We start from the raw sequence: 21,138 nt of genomic DNA, 5'->3' as shown, positions 1-21,138 counted from the left end.
CTCTCACCAATTGAAAACGTCTGGTCAATGGTGGCCGAGCAACTGGCTCGTCACAATGCACCAGTCACTACTCTTGAAGAACTGTGGTATCGTGTTGAAGCTGGATGGGAAGCTGTACCCGTACACGCCATCCAATCTCTGTTTGAGTCAATGCCCAGGCGTATCAAGGCCGTTATTACGGCCAGAGGTGGTTGTTCTGGGTACTGATGTCTCAGGATCTATGCACCCAAACTGCGTGAAAATGTAATCACATGTCAGTTCTAGTATAATATATTTGTCCAAAGAATACCCGTTTATCATCTGCATTTCTTCTTGGTGTAGCAATTTTAATGGTCAGTAGTGTATATTAGCTACTGGCTGAAGATAGTCATGCAAACATAGATATTAATCTTGTTTTAAGATTCGTTTTTTGTAAACAACATATGGGGAACGATTAGGACCTAGAGTTGGCAGCTACAGTCTATGTGAATGCCACTGCTCAAGACCAGCTGAACTTTACTAGGTGGTACTCTGGAAAGAGCCTCCAGCGTACGAGGTACATAGTATGAATTAGAACGAACAAAATTTGCATTTTTACCAACAACAGGAGGAAGAGTAAGAAATTCTAACTCTTGAGGTTAACATAGTTTCGCCTTGTGATCATGACAGACCGCTAGTGTACATGTTAACGTTAGCAGTTGTTAGAGCTTCAGATCATACACAATGTGACATTGTGAAAGTGGAGGAGTGGTTATTAATTGTAACTTGTGAGTTGAATGAAATCTCTTTACTTATTTAAACAGTTCCAAATAACAGAAAGATGACTCTCTCTTGGTTGGTCAGTGGACGACACGCGTTGGATGACGGGAGGATGCCCCCCTCGGTGCTGCTGGCAGAATCCTGGATCTCGGTCGAATCTCATGCAGACATCTCGCAGGACTGGCTGGTGAGACTTGACTCTGGCCGAAACTGCAACATGCTGCGGCAGGACCCGTGCAACTACCACTTCGGTTACTAGTTTCGTACTGCATATTAGTTAGCACAGACTAAATATCTGGCGACAACAACAACAAATCGGCTCTGAGCACTATGCGACTTAACTTCTGAGGTCATCAGTCGCCTAGAACTTAGAACTAATTAAACCTAACTAACCTAAGGACATCGCACACATCCATGCCCGAGGCAGGATACGAACATGCGACCGTAGCGGTCGATCGGTTCCAGACTGTAGCGCCTAGAACCGCACGGCCACTCCGGTCTCCCAACAACAACAAAACATAGTTCCTTTAACATAAACATAAGAGCTTGAAGTTCAATAAACAGATAAATATTATTCAATTTCTTTCGCTTGTGCCTTTGTCCTGCAGTTTTCGTAGGGACAGCATTGTTACAATCGGATTTGTCGGTTAAACTGAAGTGGTAAGCGGATGCCCTTCCTGCCACCACCCCGTACCCCCTCAACCCCTTTCCCCAGACGGAAACGATGTGCGCCGGCTCTCTGTGTCTAATGTAAATCATGAGATAGTGCGAACGTATACCAAATGTCTGTGAGTTGTGTGACTGATCTGGGACGTGGGGACCAGCCCGGTATTCACCTAGCGAGATGTGGGAAACTGCCTAAAAACTACCAGCCTGGCCGGCACACCGGACCTCGTCGTTAACTCATCGGGTGGATTCGACCACGGGCCGGCGTGCCTACTCGAGTCTAGGAAGCAGCGCATTAGCGCTCTCGGCTAACCTGGCGGGTTAGATAAATGTAATTCAATTTGTCGTCCCTTAAATAGAACGAGTATGCCCCTTGGTGCCTCTGGTGTGCGATGCCAACGCCATGAACCCAACAACTTTACAGTACTACAGCCCTCAAGCGCGGCAGGAAACTTAAATACCAAGGCTTCATTTTATCAATCAACTTATTTAAACGGTAGGAGAAGCAGAACTAAAGCTTTAGCAACAAAACTTTTAAAACTTGCACAAGCTGCGACATGGTCGTAAATGGAACAGTGACCCAGAAAGTGTTGAATAAATTTCTTTGTTTCACGTCTATGACCACAAACATGTTTTTAACAACATATCTGAAGATGGTCATTGCTGACCGAATCGGGGTGGTCTAAGAACCTACAAGTTAGAGATCATAGACGTGAAATAAAGAAATTTCTTTTGAAACTTAGTATACTTCAAAAAAGAGTTAAGGCTGGCGAAGCTCATAACTACTTTGCTTAAGTACATGTAAGTTACTGCCACAGAGGCTGCCAAGTACGCCCACAGAGTCACATCGGCTACAGATGGCGATGAACTTAACTATAACTGGACGTGGTCTCGCAGGCAAGAGCAAACACTGGATAGACTTTAACACAACTGACGTGGGGCGCCGTGCAGACCAAGTCAAGTAAGGCAGTCCGACCGTACGCAGATCAGTACTTTCGGTCAAGCACGCTTAATTAAAATAACGTGGTGGCCCGCTATTGTACTTGAGCGAGGCGCTCTACTTCACACAAAAGGGCTCCACAGTAACAGCCACATTAGAAAAAAAAAACAAAACAAAACAATACCAATTACAAACAGCACAACTGATCTCACAACGGCCTGCACTGTCGGGAACAGCATCACTGTCGGGAACAGCATGACCATGCGACAACACACCACAGGGATGCGTAAATGATCCACACTCCATGTTTCACCGTTTTGGAAATCACACTAAGGCGGTAGCCCACCAGTTCTCTTTTCGTTTAATCCGATAACAGGGAGAAGACAGGAAAACATCGATGCATATCACCCACTTGAGAGATGACCAATAACTCAGTAACGGTCGTATCCATCACATTTCGACGGCAGGTGTGCGTTATAACACACCTTCCTTACAGTACCCACAACGGGAGGACCAAACAACTTCTTAACGGCTGCGTGCTATATCGACGTTTCCTTCAAGTAAACCACTTTAAGACAGCGTTAACCACCTTACTGACAACGGTGAAGCTACGTACAACAGAGAATGACAGACCACTGATTAACCACCACTCTTGTCTACAATTTTCGGAAGCCTGTATCTTGACTGTGGCCAATGCAATAACCAGAAACAGCGCGCCACAACGTTAGGACTCTGCATGCAACGACGTGCTTAGTAACACCAGACAATAGAGGTTTTCACCAGACTACGGCCGAGCTATCGAAACCTACAACAGTAGACAACACCAACGCTTCATCGTTGCCGTAGTGCCCGTATCAAAAGCAGTGTTCGTAAAAACGGGCGCTCAGGAATTGAGAGCCGGCCCAGGCGTGCACCACACTTCGCGGTCACCGCGGACGCCGCTATCGCCACTGCACTGCAACGCGCGCATGTAGGATGTCAAACTCTCCGTGGAATACAGAGGAAGTACACATGGTGGCGCGATGGGGAGGAAACCAACCGACTCAAGTGACATTTAAATTTTCAGAATTTACGGAATTCCTCAGAAAAACACTAGACTGCAACAGAGGTAAGCAGCAGCCGACTTTCCGCATTCAGTCGTGCTTATCGTGGTCCTTTAACACTGACATGCTTGAATAAAATGACCGAGGCTCATTCTAAGCTCAACCCCCCCCCCCCTCCCCAGTTGGGCAATACCTTTGACGCCACACACACATCTTCGTTGAATACTTCAGAAATGTACTTGTACAGAGACAACCCTAGATTATTCCCTAGGCGCCTGCGGGCAGGCCTCACCTTCAACACCCCTCAAATTCCACATCCCTGCTAAAAGGAACTCCAGCACCAGTGTATGCCACTCAGTTGTATAGTGTCGAAGGGTATGGCTGCTCGCAGAATCCAAGGTATTGGTAGGGTGTTGTTTCTGTACAGGTACATTTTTAAAGTGCTCAACAAAGGTACAAATGCCACCAACAGTGTTGCCAGTCTGATTGTGTGTGTGTGTGTGGGGGGGGGGGGGGTTTAACCTTTGCCGTTTTATTCGTGCATGTGTCAATGTAGCACCCCACGAGATCACACCAAAGGACGGCGCGAAACGGGAGGGTTGAAAAATCATAAATACCGTTTGCTGCTTCGGATCACGTGCATGTTTGGCGTCCCTCCAGGCAAACGTTAACTTAGGATTATATTAATACCTTCAGCTGCTAACAGGCATTGATATGTATCAACGGGGACAGGTGAAAATGTGTGGCTCGACCGGGACTCGAACCCGGGATCTGCTGCTTCATGGCAGACGCTCTATCCCTCTATCCATTTGAGTCACCGAGGGCACGGAGGGACTGCAGGGACTATCTCGCGCACGCCTCCCGCGAGACCCACATTCTCACCTTGTATGTCCACACACTACATTCGTAGTGTCTCACCCGAACACACTCATTACTCATCGAAGACATTCTTACCAAGTCCCGTAAGAGTTCGGGTAATATGTGTGCACCCGCACAGAAGAAGAAGGTCATGGCCGGTACTGCCAGAACCATATACTTATATGTATATGGTGTCTGTTCTTTCGGACATGTCCGGAAGAACAGACACCATACCCATATAAGTACAAACGTTAACTTGTCTTGAATTCGAAACTAAAGGTCACTGGAACTTCTGTAGATTTACGCAATCTTCAATATTTCATCAATTAACTGATTGGTGATCATGAAGACTGCTCCACCCCGCCATTCGGTAGTCGTCTACTTAGCAAGTTATAGGCAGCTTCCGTTGGCTCGGGAAAATTAGATTTAATGCATAAATTGGCAGATTAAGTTCATCGTATTTTTAATTAAACTGGACTCATACTTGCATAAGCATTCCGAATCTGTGGTTGGAAAAGCGGTATTAATTTTATTTTACTCTCTCTCTTTGTAATGGGGCGTGACTGGACAGCTATAGAGACGTTGACTACGTGCTCTAAACGTCTCCGTAAGTCTGTGTGTCACAAGTGTGACTTGGAATAATGTATTCAGAACTTGCTGAGAAACGGAGATTATGTATAGGGACAGTAGTATAATCTACGAATCAGGAAAAGTGAAAAAGGAGGACGAGTACGTGAAATTGGCCCAGAAACCATCGAAACTGGAACTGACTTTTATGATTACTACTGAATTTTATGTTGAAGCCATAGAGATGGAGATAAAAATAAACAGAATAGAAGCAAAATTACAAAGAAAACAGGTATCAAGAACATGGTTCGTTCACGGTATTGCACTTTAGGCTGGAAAAAAGAGAGCTAGAAAAGAAGTTACGGAGCCCTTTGATCTCAGAAACCGAGTTTAAATGGAATGAAACATACAGGAAAGAGGTAAATGCTGGTCTGATTTATGCTTTCTTCCACGAAGATATTATAAAATGGGAACAGGGTTCAGGGAAAATTAAAATCTGTACGTTTGCAACACAGGACAGTAAGAATTAAAACTGCAAACCACAAAGAATAGTCCTTGCGTTCGCGGAAACTTGTTGGGCGAACTCAACTTCGAAACGGAAGGCACCGTGCATCTTTCACAATTTGCATGGCTTCCAAATAACGAGCAACGAAATCTGCGATGGCACCTGACGAGGACAATTAGGGCAGCTGAATCTTCATCTAACGAGAAAATGAGAGCTCGACTGGAAACACAAAAACTAGTAAATGAAATGGCTAGTAATGACTAGTAAATGAATGGCTAGAATAACAAGCGCGTAATGAAGTCGAACTCCTTATTATTAATGGAAAACTAATCAATAAGGGAGAAACGGACGCTAGAAAATAATAACGATTTACACAATCATTAATACTTTCTAGAACAATAAATTGCATTAAGTTTGTTATTGTTGTTGTTGCAGCTAGATTTTCCAGGAATCACGGTGACTTCTGTGGAAGTAGTTTCAGAAAACGCGCCAAGGAATGAGTTCGCCACATTTTGGCAGAGGAGTGATATCGACCTCTATAGGGGACTTGACTTCACACCCCGTGGACCAGTGCTTGCTCGTGTTACTCATCTACAACATTCTCCTTTTTCGTATCTGATACAGGTGAGTTTCTCTATATCTGACTAATATTTCTGCCATGTTTATATTAGTGGTATGTTTGTATTACGAGTTATCGGAAAATGACCGTATCTTTTATTCGGAAAATTTGTGGTAAGTTCCTATGGGACCGAACTGATGAGGTCATCGGTGCCTACTTAATCTAACTTAAACTAACTTACACTAAGGACAACACACACACACACATGCCCGAGGGAGAACTTGAACCTCCGACAGGGGGAGCCGCACGAACCGTGCAAGGCGCCCGAGACCGCTCGGCTACCCCGCGCAGCGTATCTTTTACGCTGCACGAAACAGCCGCAAGGGGGCAGAGTACAAATCCTAATTTAACTCTTGAAAACTGCTATGTCATGTGACTAGCTCATTTTAAATGTTGCAGTGCTATGCGTATTCAATTTTACACATAGCAAAAAAGTCGGTGACTGCGAGTAGAAGAAGGCGATGATCCTGTTATAGCTGGTTGAGTGTTTGGAACGCAATGTAATGACGCCCCTCGTGGAGTGGTTGTAGCAGCTACGGATTACACCGTTTCATTTATGATAATAACTTACGGACGCGCATAACCCAAGCAATTTATTAATTTTATTTTGTCACGATGGTCTCACATTTCTCGCATGGTTTTGCTAACGTAATGTTAGCAAAATAATAATAATATGCGAGTCGATTGACAGAGGTGCTAAGGGAATTATTATTTCATATGGTACAGCTTCAGTGTGGAAAATTCAGACTACAAAGTGGCGAAATAAGTGATTGTGTTATAATGATAGAAGCTTACGAAATGAATTAAAATTTGTTCCACGCCAGTACTCGAACCCTTCCTTAAGTTATTATTATAAATGAGAGTTAAATGGCTCAAGGAAAATTTAGTTATATTAGACCTATAGATCACCTAATCCTGAGGTACAGGCGGGATCTTCCCAGTACGTCCAACGCTGGGTTGCTATTCCACTACCGGTGAGTCTCGGCAATAGTGACGATCTAAGGAATGCTACGGTCGCAGGTTCGAATCCTGCCTCGGGCATGGATGTGTGTGATGTCCTTAGGTTGGTTAGGTTTAAGTAGTTCTAAGTTCTAGGGGACTAATGACCACAGCAGTTGAGTCCCATAGTGCTCAGAGCCATTTGCACCGATCTAAGGAAGGGAAAACAAACTCAAGTTCTGAATTGAAGTTTGTGTTAGGGAGGACATCGGGCTAGAGTAATGCGTGCAGGTGTGTGACTCTTACCGCTGCAGTGGTGTTATGGCACAAACGCCTGCCCAGTAAGCAAGGAGACCTAGATTCAAGTCCCAGCCGTGTCATAAATTTTATTCATTTCTTAAGCTTCTGTCATTATCGTAGATAAAGATGAGTCTAAAATGTCTCAAGGAAAATTTATTGATTGTGTTATGTCAACTCAAGTTGGACAAACTCTCAGAAACGACTTGGTAAAATAAAATTGATGAAAACTGGCTGATTTCTGTGTTTCTTCAAGTGACTGAAACGGTTTATTCTGTGTTTTTCTACGTTGGCTTATTGCTTGGAATTTTCATTGCTCATTGGTCCGGAATGTACTTCAGACTGCACATCAGCAGTCAGAAATTTATAAAAGTTGTAATGAGGAAATGTTCGCATGCAGCTAATGTGAATCTCATTACACATGAGCAGATGCGATTAATATATGTTTTCATTATTCTCGACTCCGAGACGGGACCTAATGATTTCTCTCTTACTTCTCCTTTCTCCTTCTCCATGACTTCTAATTAAATCTACAATTAAGAGTCCATGACTAGAATATGACGTACCGAAGGAAGTACTGAAGCATAAACATATCTTTCTGTGCTAATTCCTTAATGTTGGAATTTCAGACTGCTCTATACAAAGACTTTCTTATGTCAGTCATCTTGCATGCATATGATCGATATTATTCTCAACACTTCTAGTAGGCCTACAGGTCACTCACCTGGCAGGTATCAAACGATCCTGGCTGAGGGGTTGGTAGTGTACTAAGTTTATAGAGTTAATAGATCGTTGTTACTAAACACATCCTTTTTCGTAGAATGATATCGACGATTAGCAGTCTCTCTCTGTTGATACCAGAAGCTTGTTTTACTCACAAAGAGCTGAATTAGAACTGCTATGTTCAAGACGGAGCTCTCCTGCCGCCACGTTTAATGGAGCAGTTCAACGTGTAACTTGACTAGAAAGTCTTGGAAAGTTTTACTTGCCTTCAGCATGATTACCCTTTTGTAACACCGTGTGTACTTCCATTTGTGTACTGGTAGTAACATTAAAAATACCCACTGTTGGGAAGTGATAGAGACATGCAGATTTTTCTTAATTAACATCTTCATCTAAAACTTGACAAACCACTTTATGATGTGTAATGGAATGTAAGATAAAGTGCGACAGTGGTCCAGGAACCTTGATGCAGGACGTATTGACGTTCATGACGCAGGCGGTCAGGGAATGAAGCGAGTGTCAACCGATGATCTTGTTCGGCGATTGGATAAGGCGATCCAAGGAAATCGTTTATGAAGACAATTGATAACAAGTGAAGAGGAATGTTGTAATAGCCATTTTCTTCTTCATGTTAATGCTCGGCCTCACGGTGCAGTTGCAACATAGACACTCCTGCAGCATTTGCGATGGGAAAGTGTGATCACCCACCACACAGCCGGAACTTGGGTCCCACTGATTTTCATTTCTTTGCACACATGAACCACTGGCTATGAGGTCAGCATTTTGGCACAAATAACGAGTTGCAGACCAGAATAGAGAATTGCCAGAAAGCACAGGCGGCTACCTTCTGTCACGAGGGTACTGGAAAGTTGGTACCACACAATGACAAACGTCTATGTCGAAGTGATTACTATGTAGAAATGTGGCTGGAACCTGTTGCTAAACGCTGAAAATAAAACATTTTTGAATTTCACTATGGTTTCCATTTCGCTACCAATCTGACCTTAAAATAAAAATAGCCCTTGTACTACGGGCACCATGCTTCGAGGACTACTATCACTTCCACACTTATCAAATCCAGTGACGGGCGGTGCGCGGGAAGAACAACTATTGGTAAGCTTCGTATGACGTCGAATCTTTCCAATGTTATTTTCGCAGTCCGTTCACGATACATACTGCCCGAGAAGAAAGAGAAGCGACCAGAAGGGGAGGAGGAACCGAAATAAAACTTCACGAACTGAGAGGGTACGTGATGTTATTTCGGCGATTACAAAATCGACTCAATTTTATAAAGAACCTGGAAATATGAGCCCTCTGATCACTATGATGTTGCACCCCTTCAGGTCTGGATGCGTGCTCTGATTTGGTTGGGAAAGATGTCATAAAGCTGTTGTATTCTCTCCTGTGGCAAGCTGACCGACAACTTTTTTAACTGCTCATTTATGTCGTGGATACTGACATTGAGTCGGAGTTGAAGTCCTAGTTTGCGCCACATACACTAAGTGCTCAAAAGTATCCGACAACCTGGCTGAAAACGACTTACAAGTTCGTGGCGCCCTACATCGGTAATAGTGGAATTCAATATGGTGTTGGCCCACCCTTAACCATGATGACAGCTTCAACTCTCGCAGGCATACATTCAATCAGGTGCTGGAAGATTTCTTGGGGAATGGCAGCCCATTCTTCACGGAGTGCTGCACTGAGCAGAGGTACCGATGTCGGTCGATGAGGCCTGGCACGAAGTCGGTGTTCCGAAACATCCCAGAGGTGTTCTACAGGATTCAGGTCAGGACTCTGTGCAAGCCAGCCCATTACAGGGATGTTATTGTCGTGTAACCACTTTGCCACAGGCCGTGAACTACAGGGTTATTACAAATGATTGAAGCGATTTCACAGCTCTACAATAACTTTATTATTTGAGATATTTTCAAAATGCTTTGCACACACATAGAAAAACTCAAAAAGTTTTTTAGGCGATCACAAATGTTCGATATGTGCCCCTTTAGTGATTCGGCAGACATCAAGCCGATAATCAAGTTCCTCCCACACTCGGCGCAGCATGTCCCCATCAATGAGTTCGAAAGCATCGTTGATGCGAGATCGCAGTTCTGGCACGTTTCTTGGTAGAGGGGGTTTAAACACTGAATCTTTCACATAACCCCACAGAAAGAAATCGCATGGGGTTAAGTTGGGAGAGCGTGGAGGCCATTACATGAATTGCTGATCATGATCTCCACCACGTCCGATCCATCGGTTTTCCAATCTCCTGTTTAAGAAATGCCGAACATCATGATGGAAGTGCGGTGGAGCACCATCCTGTTGAAAGATGAAGTCGGCGCTGTCGGTCTCCAGTTTTGGCATGAGCCAATTTTCCGCGGGCTACGCGTGAAACTTGCCCGCACGCGTTCAACCGTTTCTTCGCTCACTGCAGGCCGACCCGTTGATTTCCCCTTACAGAGGCATCCAGAAGCTTTAAACTGCGCATACCATCGCCGAATGGAGTTAGCAGTTGGTGGATCTTTGTTGAACTTCGTCCTGAAGTGTCGTTGCACTGTTATGACTGACTGATGTGAGTGCATTTCAAGCACGACATACGCTTTCTCGGCTCCTGTCGCCATTTTGTCTCACTGCGCTCTCGAGCGCTCTGACGGCAGAAACCTGAAGTGCGGTTTCAGCCGAACAAAACTTTGAGTTTTTCTACGTATCTGTAGTGTTTCGTGACCATATGTCAATGAATGGAGCTACAGTGAATTTATGAAATCGCTTCAATCATTTGTAGTAGCCCTGTATGAACAGGTGCTCGGTCGTGTTGAAAGATGCAACCGCCACCTCCGATTTGCTCTTCAACAAGGGATGCCAGCCCCATTTCTTGAGAAACATGTCCACACCATAACACCACCGCCTCCGAATTTTACTGTTGGCAGTATACACGCTGGCAGATGACTTTCACCGGCCATTCGCCATACCTACACCCTACCATCGGATCGCCACATTGTGTACTGTGATTTGTCACTCCACACAACGTTCTTCACTGTTCAATCATCCACTGTTTACGCTCATTACACCAAGCAAGGCGTCGTTTGGCATTTACTGGCGTGATGTGTGGCTTATGAGCAGCTGCTCGACCGTGAAATCCGTTTTCTCAAATGGTCAAATGGCTCTAATCACTATGGGAATTAACATCTTAGATCATCAGTTCCCTAGACTCAGAACTACTTAAACCTAACTAACCTAAGGACATCACACACAGCCATGCCCGAGGCAGGATTCGAACCTGCGACCGTAGCAGCAGCACGGTTCCGAACTGAAGCGCCTAGAACCACTCGGCCACAGCGGCCGGCTTAAGTTTTCTCATCTCCCTCTTAAGTGTCATAGTACTTGCAGGGGATCCTGATGCAGTTTGGAATTCCTATGTGATGGTCTGGATAGAAGTCTGACCCTCTTCAACTCGGCTGTCAGTCAACAGACGAGGTCGTCCTGCACGCTTTTGTGCTGGGTATGTGTCCCTTCTCGTTTCCATTTCACTATCATCGGACCTAGGGATGTTTAGGAGTATGGAAATCTCGCGTACTGACGTATGACACAAGTGACATCCAATCAGCTGACCACGTTACAAGTGCGTGAGTTCTGCGGAGCGCCCCATTCTGCTCTCTCACGATGTCTAATGACTACTGAGGTCGCTGATATGGAGTACCTGGCAGTAGGCGGCAGCACAATGCACCTAATACGAAAAATGTATGTTTTTGGGGGTGCGCAGATACTTTTGATCACGTAGTGTATATTATATATGGGACAGACCTGGGGGTATTACTGCCCGCGGGAGTACATTAACATCGCACAAGGAATTTGTAGATACACACGTCTTGTGTGGACGGGATTGTGCTGTTGAAAAATGGCACCACGATATTTATGCAACGCGGCTAGTCTCCGACCAACGCTGCCAGATGAAACAGAATGTTGCAGGGAATCCATTACCTGTTTTCGGGTGACAGGTGCAACTATGAAGGGATTACGACGTGCTTGGTGAACAACATATAGTCGACGCAACAGTAGTATGTTTGCCTTCATGTTCTCGCGCTGTCCAACATCGGGTCACTGTTGTTTAGGAACACCTAAAAAATCAAGATGTTGCACGATTCGACAAGCCTGCTAAAGAGTGACCCATAATAAGGCCACTGTCGTATTTTGTCAGGTGATGGTAACACGCTACCTTAACACTGATCACTCAACATCTGACGCTGTTCAATTTATACACCATACTAGGCCTGGTAACAACACTAGCCACGAACAACACTAATGTACTCTCGCGGTCGTTCTGCCTGTCACAGAGAATTGCAACTCTAGTCATTTACACACCCATTGACGGTGTGTGCACGTACTGAGTTACACTGACATCCGACTTCTGGGTGGTTCACATTTGTTGTCAGGAAGTGTATATAAGCTGGAAGAAGCAATATGTTGCTTTAATCTTCTACGGAAGAACAGTCTCGGAATTTCAATAGTAAATCACACCGAGATACACAACGCCTCTCTTGTAGCGCATACCACTCGAATAGGGTACTCACCTCCGTGCCGCTTTCGCACATATAGAACGAACTCGTGACGAAGCATGTTTTCTTTGAATCTTCTCTGTTTCCTCTGCGAGTCATACCAGGTAAGGGTCATTTGCTGTGACTGTGTTCCGTTTGTAGCTCCGTTACTTTAACAGAACATTGCTCCTTCTGACATAAATACAACAGAGTTTTCAAAAATCATGTGTACCACATTGAAGAGACTTTGATCTTGTTTTGTATGTTGGTAAATTTACTTTGCTTGTGATACCACCGATTTGGTGAGTTTTAAGCAATGAAATGCCTTTGTATCTTCACCTTACTCCAGGCTAGCGTGCCTCTATTGCAAGCGTCTTGTAGCAAGGGTGCCTGTTTTCGGACGAACATTGTATTACATCTAATGCGTTTGGTTGTACTGTCAACTGACTTTGCATAATTAAAGACGTCTTCCCCTATTTACAGGGTGGCAGTTACTGAACTATATAAAAAAACGGAAATTAGTCGCAAACTACGGCGTGCACACACTTTATTCAAGATGTAAATGCCACTACAGATATTCGATATGCCTGCCATTATTGGCGATGATGTGGTGCAGACGAATAGCGAAATTCTGCATGACCCGCTGAAGTGAGGGAACATCGATGCTGTCGATGACCTCCAGAATGGCTGTTTTCAGCGCGGCAATGATTTTGGGGTTATTGTTGTGTGCCTTACCTTTAATATAGTCTCACAAAAAAGAGTCCCATATATTCCGATCTGGAGAACATGGCGGCCAATCGAGACCCATGCCAGTGGCCTCTGGATACCCCAGAGCCAGATTGTGTTCCTCCAGGACATCAAACTCTCTCCTGCTCCGATGGGGTCGAGTTCCGTCTTGCGTGAACCACATCTTGTAGAAATCAGGGCCACTCTGGATAATGGGAATAAAATCATCTTCCAAACCCTTCACGTACAGTTCGGTAGTCACGGCGCCATCAAGGAATATTGCACAGATTATTCCGTGACTAGATACTGCACGCCACACGGTCACCCGTTGAGGGTGAAGAGACTTCTCGATCGCGAAATGCGCATTCTCAGTCCCCACAACGCGCCAATTTTGCTTCTTGACGAACCCATCCCTATGAAACTGGGCTTCGTCGCTAAGCCAAACCATATAGCGCAAGCTAATTCCCATCGTGCCCTGCGGCCAACCGTGCAGTTTTAACGCCCTAAAGCAAACCGTTCAGAAATTATGACGATTTTACTTCATATAGTTCAATAATTGTCATCCCGTGTGGTGTTAAAGTTGTGTGAAGGTTTTGATTCTAGTAGTGTGACAGACTTCCAAAATGGAGTGAAGACAGTGATTTATTTTCATTTTTTTAATGAAACTCTAAGGAAACTAATTTCACATGTATTTTGGTATAAGAGAAGCAGCTCTTGTTGATTCTGAGTGAGAGTTTACTGCAGCTACTTCGAACGACGGCCTACAGTATCTTGTATTGGTCGCGAAGACACAACAGATCTCGGCAGTTCACTCGCCGTCTCCCGCCGCGCTGTACAAAATGCTGTTCTGTGTCTAGCGCTTGGGATTGTACCGAAACGCCTGCAGTTTTAACGTGGGTTCCATTTTAAAGCAGGCTCGTATTATCTTACAGAATAACGGAACTGATAGAGCCAACATATGTAGAAGCCGAGTGAAGAACTTTACAAGATCTCAGCCAGCGCAACTATTATTTTGTATCGTATAGTTTTCTCACATGCTCTTCTATCAATTACGACAAATGTTTTTTTGTCTATTATTCCTTTTAGTTATTATACCGTTCTAAATATGCTTACTTTTTTCTTAAAATATAGGTGGAAAATGCAGGACCACCGGTAAGAGGCACCGTGAGAATATTTTTGGCACCTAAGTATGATGAAGGAGGTCTGCCTATGTTGTTCCGAGAGCAAAAACTTCAATTCATTGAAATGGATCGTTTCAGTGTTGACCGTAAGTAACGTTCATTTCTTCACATATGTAGGAAACAGATTAATCTTGTTCCTACATGTTGTATTAGTGAATGGACTGCGGTTAGTAATTGGGATGTGCTTACTAACAACTTTTAAACTGACACTGAACCTCAAAATAGGTTATACTTTCTTACAAAAATTTTTGTTAATCAACAGTTCTTCAGAATTCAATCATTACGTACGTATTTCGAAACATTCAGTTTCTCATGTTCTCTGATATTACCAATAGCAAGTAAAAGAACAGTATAGCATCTGCAACGAACCATACAAATGTTGTCTTGGTTCCTGCTTTCACGCGGTATGATCGGCCCCAATTGAACAGCTCTGCTAGGAGAGTGAATATAGAGCTAGATCAGCCGCTTCGGGTAGCTGCTGTACTTTGTCAGGAATATTTTGGTTCCTGTTGATACTAAGGTAGATGGGACTTCACAAGGCATATCCTGCATCTCAGTGGGAAAGGGAAGAGTTAATTGGCTGGGATGATAGCGAAATCTTTAAGGGGAGGCACTGAAACTCATGGGAGTACCTCTTTTTGAGGCTACGTTCAGTGTCCAATAATTAACACAATGAAATTAAGCTAAATGAGAAGCTCAGAAAGGCAGGTACTAAGGAAGTTAAAATATCATAAGATTCACATAAAAGTACAGTGAAAAATAATGTTAGTATGTCACAAGATTCTCATAAAAGTACAGTGAAAAATAGCGTTAGTATATTGCATCAGAATATCAGGGGATTAAAAAACAAAGTAGATCAGCTTGTTGTTTGTTCAGAATATTGAGAATCTGAGGGTGGAATATATGTACTATGCCTGTCTGAATATCATAAAATCACAAATATGGATAAGGTAAATGTAGGTGTATACGAGTTTTCACCACATGTAAGCAGAGACACTGTAGAGAGAGGAGGAATTGCCATATACGTTAAGATTTATCATAGTGTGAAAAATTTAGAAACTAAAATATTTTGTGAAGAACAACGTATAGAAGCATGTGCGTATGAGCTTAAACTAAATAATGATATTTTTATAATTGGGTTAGCTGTCTATAGGTCGCCATCCGGAAACTTTCAGCTATTTTTTTGAAAAACTTGGATTCTTTGTTGTGCTATCTGTCAGCCAGAGTGAAACAGATTATTGCTTGTGGGGATTTCAATGTAGATTGTCTGAAAGAGTGTGATAGAAGGCTTGACACCGACTTGGTTATTTCAGTTTGACGTCAGTAACTGATTTCCCACTCGGGTGGTAGAGGAAAGCAGCATACTGATAGATAATGTTTTTGTAGACCTAGAGTAATTTAATCAAATAAAAACTTTTGGTGTTACGTATGGTCTGACCGAGATGCACAGATATTTACAGTATATGACATAGGTCCATACAATAAAGCAAAACAGTCGTCCAAAATGGTGAGTTCAAATAACGATTTAACAATTGCAAATTTTAAGGAAAGCTTGTAATAGTTGGACTGGGACGAGGTGTACAGCGAACCTGACGCTAATTTAAAATTTAACCTATTTCATGACACCTTTGTGAGTGTATTTGAAAACAATTTCCTTATGGAAACAGTGAAACATAATTGTAAGAAACTATATAAAAAGCCATGACTTACCAAAAGGATAAAAATATCTTGTAAACAGAAAAGTGAAATGTATCTTATCACTAGAAGGAGTAATTATCCAGAAAAATGAAACATTATAAAAACTACTGCACTGTAGTAAGGAAACTTATTAAAAATTCCAGAAGTATGTGCATTATGTCTGAGCTTAGCACCACTGATGATAAAATTAAAACAATTTGGAATATTGTTAAAAGGCAAACAGAGCAACTGAGAGTACAGGAAGACTATTTCTGTCAAACCCAATGAAAAGTTTGCTAACAAAAAGTCAGAAATTTTTAATAGCCATTTTTAAGTGTTGTATAGAAAATAGGATATAGCTATTCATAAGAAAATGTAAGGTTGCATATGGAAGAGGCAATACATACGCAATTTGATGAAACACTAATTGAGCCCACCTCGCCTATTGAAATTAGGAAAATAATAAATTCATTCAAAAGTAAAATCTCACATGAAATTGATGGAATTTCCAACAGAGCACTAAAAGCTTGTTCACAACAGATGAGTTGGATTCTCAGCTCACTGAAAGAGGGCAATTTTGCTATCATTAAAGCCTTGCATAAAAAGGGGATAAGTCTGATGCTAACAACTACTGCCCAATATAGCTTCCGATGGCTTTACCAAAATTCTTGAAAAAGTAATGTATTCAAGAGTAGCTTCACATATTAGTAAAAATGAACTACTAACAAAAGGTCAGTTTGGTTCTCAGAAAGGTTTTTCAACAGAAAATGCTATATATGCTTTCACTGATCAAATATTAAATGCTCTGAATAAATGAACATCACCCACTGGAATATTGTGTTATCTCTCAAAGGCTTTTGACTGTGTGAATGCTGAAATTCTTCTAGATAAGCTAAGTATTGTGGTATGAGTGGGACAGAGCGCAACAAATGATTTAATTCATATTTAATTGGAAGAATGCAGAAAGTTGAAATTAACAGTACAGGTAGTCTGTAAAAATCAGCAAATTGCTCTAACTGGGGATGTACAAAGAGTGGTGTCCCACTGAATTAGGACTTGGGTCCTTATTGTTCTTAATATGTAGTAATGATTTGCCACTCTACATTCATGAAGATGCAAAGCTAGTTCTTTTTTTTTATGATACAAGTATAGTAATCACATCCAACAAAGAAAAATTAGCTGAGGCATTGTAAATAATGGCTTTCATAAAGTTATTAAGCAATTCACTGCAAATGTACTCTCACTAAATTTTGAGAAAACAGTATATACAATTCTGTACAGTAAATGGCATAATGACATTGATAAATATAGACTTTGAACAGAATTCTATTGCTAAGGCAGAATATTCAAAATTTTGGGGTGTGTGCACCGATGAGAAATAGAATTGGGAGAAACACATCGATAATCTGGTGAAACAGTTAGGTTCAGCTACTTATGCTATCAGGGTTATTGCAAATTTGGGTGATAGACTTATCAGTGAATTAGCCTACTATGCCTATTTTCATTCTATGCTTTCACATGGCATCATATTTTGGGGTAATTCATCATTAAGAGAAAAAATATTCAGTGCAGAAGAGCGTGTAATCAGAATAATAGCTGGAGCCCACCCAAAATAGCCCTGTAGATATTTATTAAAGGAACTCGTGATATTCACAGTACCTTTGCAATTCATACATTCACTTATGAAATTTGTCCTTAATAATACATCTCAGTTGAAAAATAATAGCTAGAAGAAAGGATGATCTTTACTGTTCTGTGTTGAATCTGACTTTGGCACAGAAAGGGGTGAATTATGCTGCCACAAAAATCGTTAGTCATGTGCCATATAGTATTGATAGTCTCACAAATCTGACAGATAGCCAATCACCATTTAAATACAAATTAAAAGAATTTTTGAATGACAACTCCTTCTACTCAATAGATGATTTTTAGGTATGAAGTAATAAGTGTAAAAAAAGAATATATATATATTTTCTGTAATGAAAACTTATGTTAAACTGACACGTTCCACATCATTACGAAATGTCGTATTCATGATCTATGTAACATATATTAATGTAAAGCAATGTAATATAATATAAATGTAATTTGTGTCTTGAATGGTGAAGTCAAACGCAAAGTTTACATAGTTCTACTGCTTGTACTTACAGCGCGTCTATTTTACAGTGCTTCCTGGTACCAATAGATTTGAGCGGCCGTCTGTACAATCAACTGTGACAGTGCCTATTGAGCGCACTTTTATTAATTTGAACAGCTCCGATCCCACGAATTCAGATGGTTTCGTCTACTGTGGATGTGGATGGCCACATCACATGCTTGTTCCGAAGGGAAAGCCCGAGGGACTTGTATCCGAACTATTCGTAGTGGTGTCTGACTACGCTAAAGATCACGTATGTAATTAATAATATTATCTGTCAAACTGAACTGCAACTGTTAATCAAAATAAGATTTATTTTAAGCGTTATCACCGTCCTATGATCGATCTTTGCCTACTGATTAATGAATGAACTCCACGCATAAAATGTTCGCTTGTCGTCCAGAATCCGACGTGCAATTGAACGCACTAAGTATGTAGTTTGATATAATGAATTCCCTTGCGAAAACAAGATTAGGCGTAATACTGATAAGAAGAGAGTAATTTCTTATCTCATATTTTGAAATTTCGAAGTGTATTGGCTGTTCGTATATTGAGAATCTGGCAAAGTTGAGTTCTTCATTATTGCAGTTTGGCGTCGTTCGAGTCATGTTTTCTTGATTTGTGTTCGAAATATTGTTCATTATTTCTATTTGAGAATAATCCTTTAAACAGTGTCTACCAAGTATTACAGCCTTTCGTCAGTCGTCACAAGTAGTTAATTTTGTTTCTTCCATGTAAATCTATAACAACAAACGTGTTAGGAAAAATTTCATCATTCCATTTATTTGCAACATCTATTACAAGAGAGGTTCATTGTTATTTTTGTGAAATGCGTATATTATTCATGTTATAATACTAAAGGGAGTGGTTCAGTCTTTAGCACTTGCGACTAATCTTACGTTACCTTTCAGCATTAGGCTTTTAAGCGCTTGCGTTCTCAGTTACGATGAAGACTTTACAGGATCGGCCTTCTTTGATTGTGTTGAAACGACTTTGTTATTGACCGGATGTAATCATTTCCACTACAAATCCAACATCTACCCGTTTCATTTTTTTCTTTCCTCATTAGTCGACATCACAGATAACGACCATTTAGCTCTTCGTTTAGCTGCAGGTGAACAGAAATAGCTTTTTACATTTCAAGTCTGCTTTACAGTTTGCCTCCTAAGAGAAGTAACTTTCCTGATAACCTTGGGCTAACGTTGCTTATCGCCGAACTTCAGGACTACTTCTACAGCAGATTCAGCGTAAATCAATAATTAGTAATTTATTGTCCTCGTACATTGCTGTATTTGTCAAATACGCTTACATACCATTCCTTACGTTATGATTAATACTGCAACAGTGACTGGGGAACTAGGGGTGAATTCTTCAATTGTGTAGCTTCAGTTGTTATATACATCAGTTACTTTGCTTCATAGAACTGCTACTGTACAGTCATGCTTATACTGAAATTCAGAGCATTTGGGTTTATGTCAGTAGCGATCAAGTTTGTGGTCAGTTAAGATCAGTTCCTGTCTAAGGAAATGAGCGTTGAAGAAAATTCAGAAACCCCTCACTGGCCTCTTGAGCAAGGCCCTTCTTGTGGTGGTTTGCCATTTCCCTCCATCTACGTGCAATGACGTGTCAGACGTGAATGTTGTGTGGATGACAACGCTGAATGTTATTGTGCCTTGATGTGGATATAAAGAATAGAGAGATTAAATCTTGTGTCGTTAAATGTTCTGCTACTCTTGAATAACATTAGGAAAGCGGGCGGCCAACTTAACGTCTCCCTCCCATGGACGAATCACTACCACCAACAGTTGCCGCATGTTCTGACTCCATGAGAGACTGCGAAGTGCTTTGGAATTTAATTCAGAACTTGGGATAAAGTCTGAGGATGAGGAACTACGGGGCACCATGTCTCCTCTCACTGCTGGCAGTGAAAATTTATCTAGAAGCAGGATTCGAATCAGTAATGTCCAAGCCAAAAGCGACTGCACAATCATACGTTAGCGATCTCGGCTATGGAGGCGGCTAAGTCGGGGTTAGACGTGCCAGTTGCACTGTTATGAGAAGACTCTAACAGAATAACTGGAAGAAGGCACATGGGCGTAGTGTACGCTGTAAACTGCGACAGGTAGCGGCAGATTTCGTGACGGCAAGGCCCTGGTGGAAGCTGCACTATGGGAATTACGTTCTGCCTCTCAGTCCAGTGGCGCAACTCAGTGAGCAATCTAAAGTGGCACGATGGATTATGGCAAGAAGTGAGCTTTGTACTCGTACAAGAATTAAATTTATGTGAATGTTTCAAAGTTCAAGGGATGAATCAACAACATAAATGGTTCCAGGAGGAAGACATTTTCTGAAAACTGGAACAATTCATTGTTCTTTACAATGAAGTCAATACATCTCTCCACAACGTACGTACAGAAGCACACTAAAATTATCGTCATCTGCATGGAAGAAAACCTTAGAATTTAAGGGAGGTAAGGAACATGATAGCTTAAGCAGTGGATACAGCACAGTGGACGACTTGCAAGTCGTGGACGAAATTACAGATTGGTGCAATGAGTGTGAGTTATCACTCTGTGTGGAAATGATCAATTCTGGGATAGCTTACGACTAAGCATTAACGTATCTTGAGAGTGAAGGCACTGATTGAACCTATTATAGTATACAGAAGAAAATGTCGAGTTCCATTTGACTACTTCAGTACAGTGAGAAATCGATGATTGGAACAGGAATAAGGCAAAGAGATTTCATGTCGACATGCTTATTAGCAATCCAGTAGTAAGTGTTAAGAAGAAGATGAAGAAAAAATACTTTGTACATGGAAGATATATAATGCTTAAAAGCTTTGTGAGACGTGGTGGTCATAAATTGCACTTATAATACAAGTCTCACCTTTACTATAAGTATTTACTATATTTCTTTTATCCTCTACTTAAGCAAGTAGATATTTACTTTTGATGCGATACTTCGTATCCTTTGAAAATGGCTTAATGCTG

General features: G+C 41.9%; 1 protein-coding gene across 1 annotated transcript in view; it reads left to right on the top strand.

The window, feature by feature from the left end:
• LOC126235228 (phenoloxidase 1-like) overlaps nt 1-21,138 on the top strand; it is a 141,027-nt gene that overhangs the window by 63,664 nt on the left and 56,225 nt on the right. Inside the window, exons 6-8 of the mRNA XM_049943959.1 lie at nt 5,753-5,941; nt 14,282-14,417; nt 18,175-18,398. Of these exons, the coding sequence (XP_049799916.1) occupies nt 5,753-5,941; nt 14,282-14,417; nt 18,175-18,398 (549 nt within the window). The remainder of the gene's footprint in view (nt 1-5,752; nt 5,942-14,281; nt 14,418-18,174; nt 18,399-21,138) is intronic.

The sequence above is a fragment of the Schistocerca nitens genome, chromosome 2, assembly GCF_023898315.1.
Source record: "Schistocerca nitens isolate TAMUIC-IGC-003100 chromosome 2, iqSchNite1.1, whole genome shotgun sequence".
Classification (NCBI taxonomy): domain Eukaryota; kingdom Metazoa; phylum Arthropoda; class Insecta; order Orthoptera; family Acrididae; genus Schistocerca; species Schistocerca nitens.
This window is presented reverse-complemented; position numbering and strand designations above follow the sequence as displayed.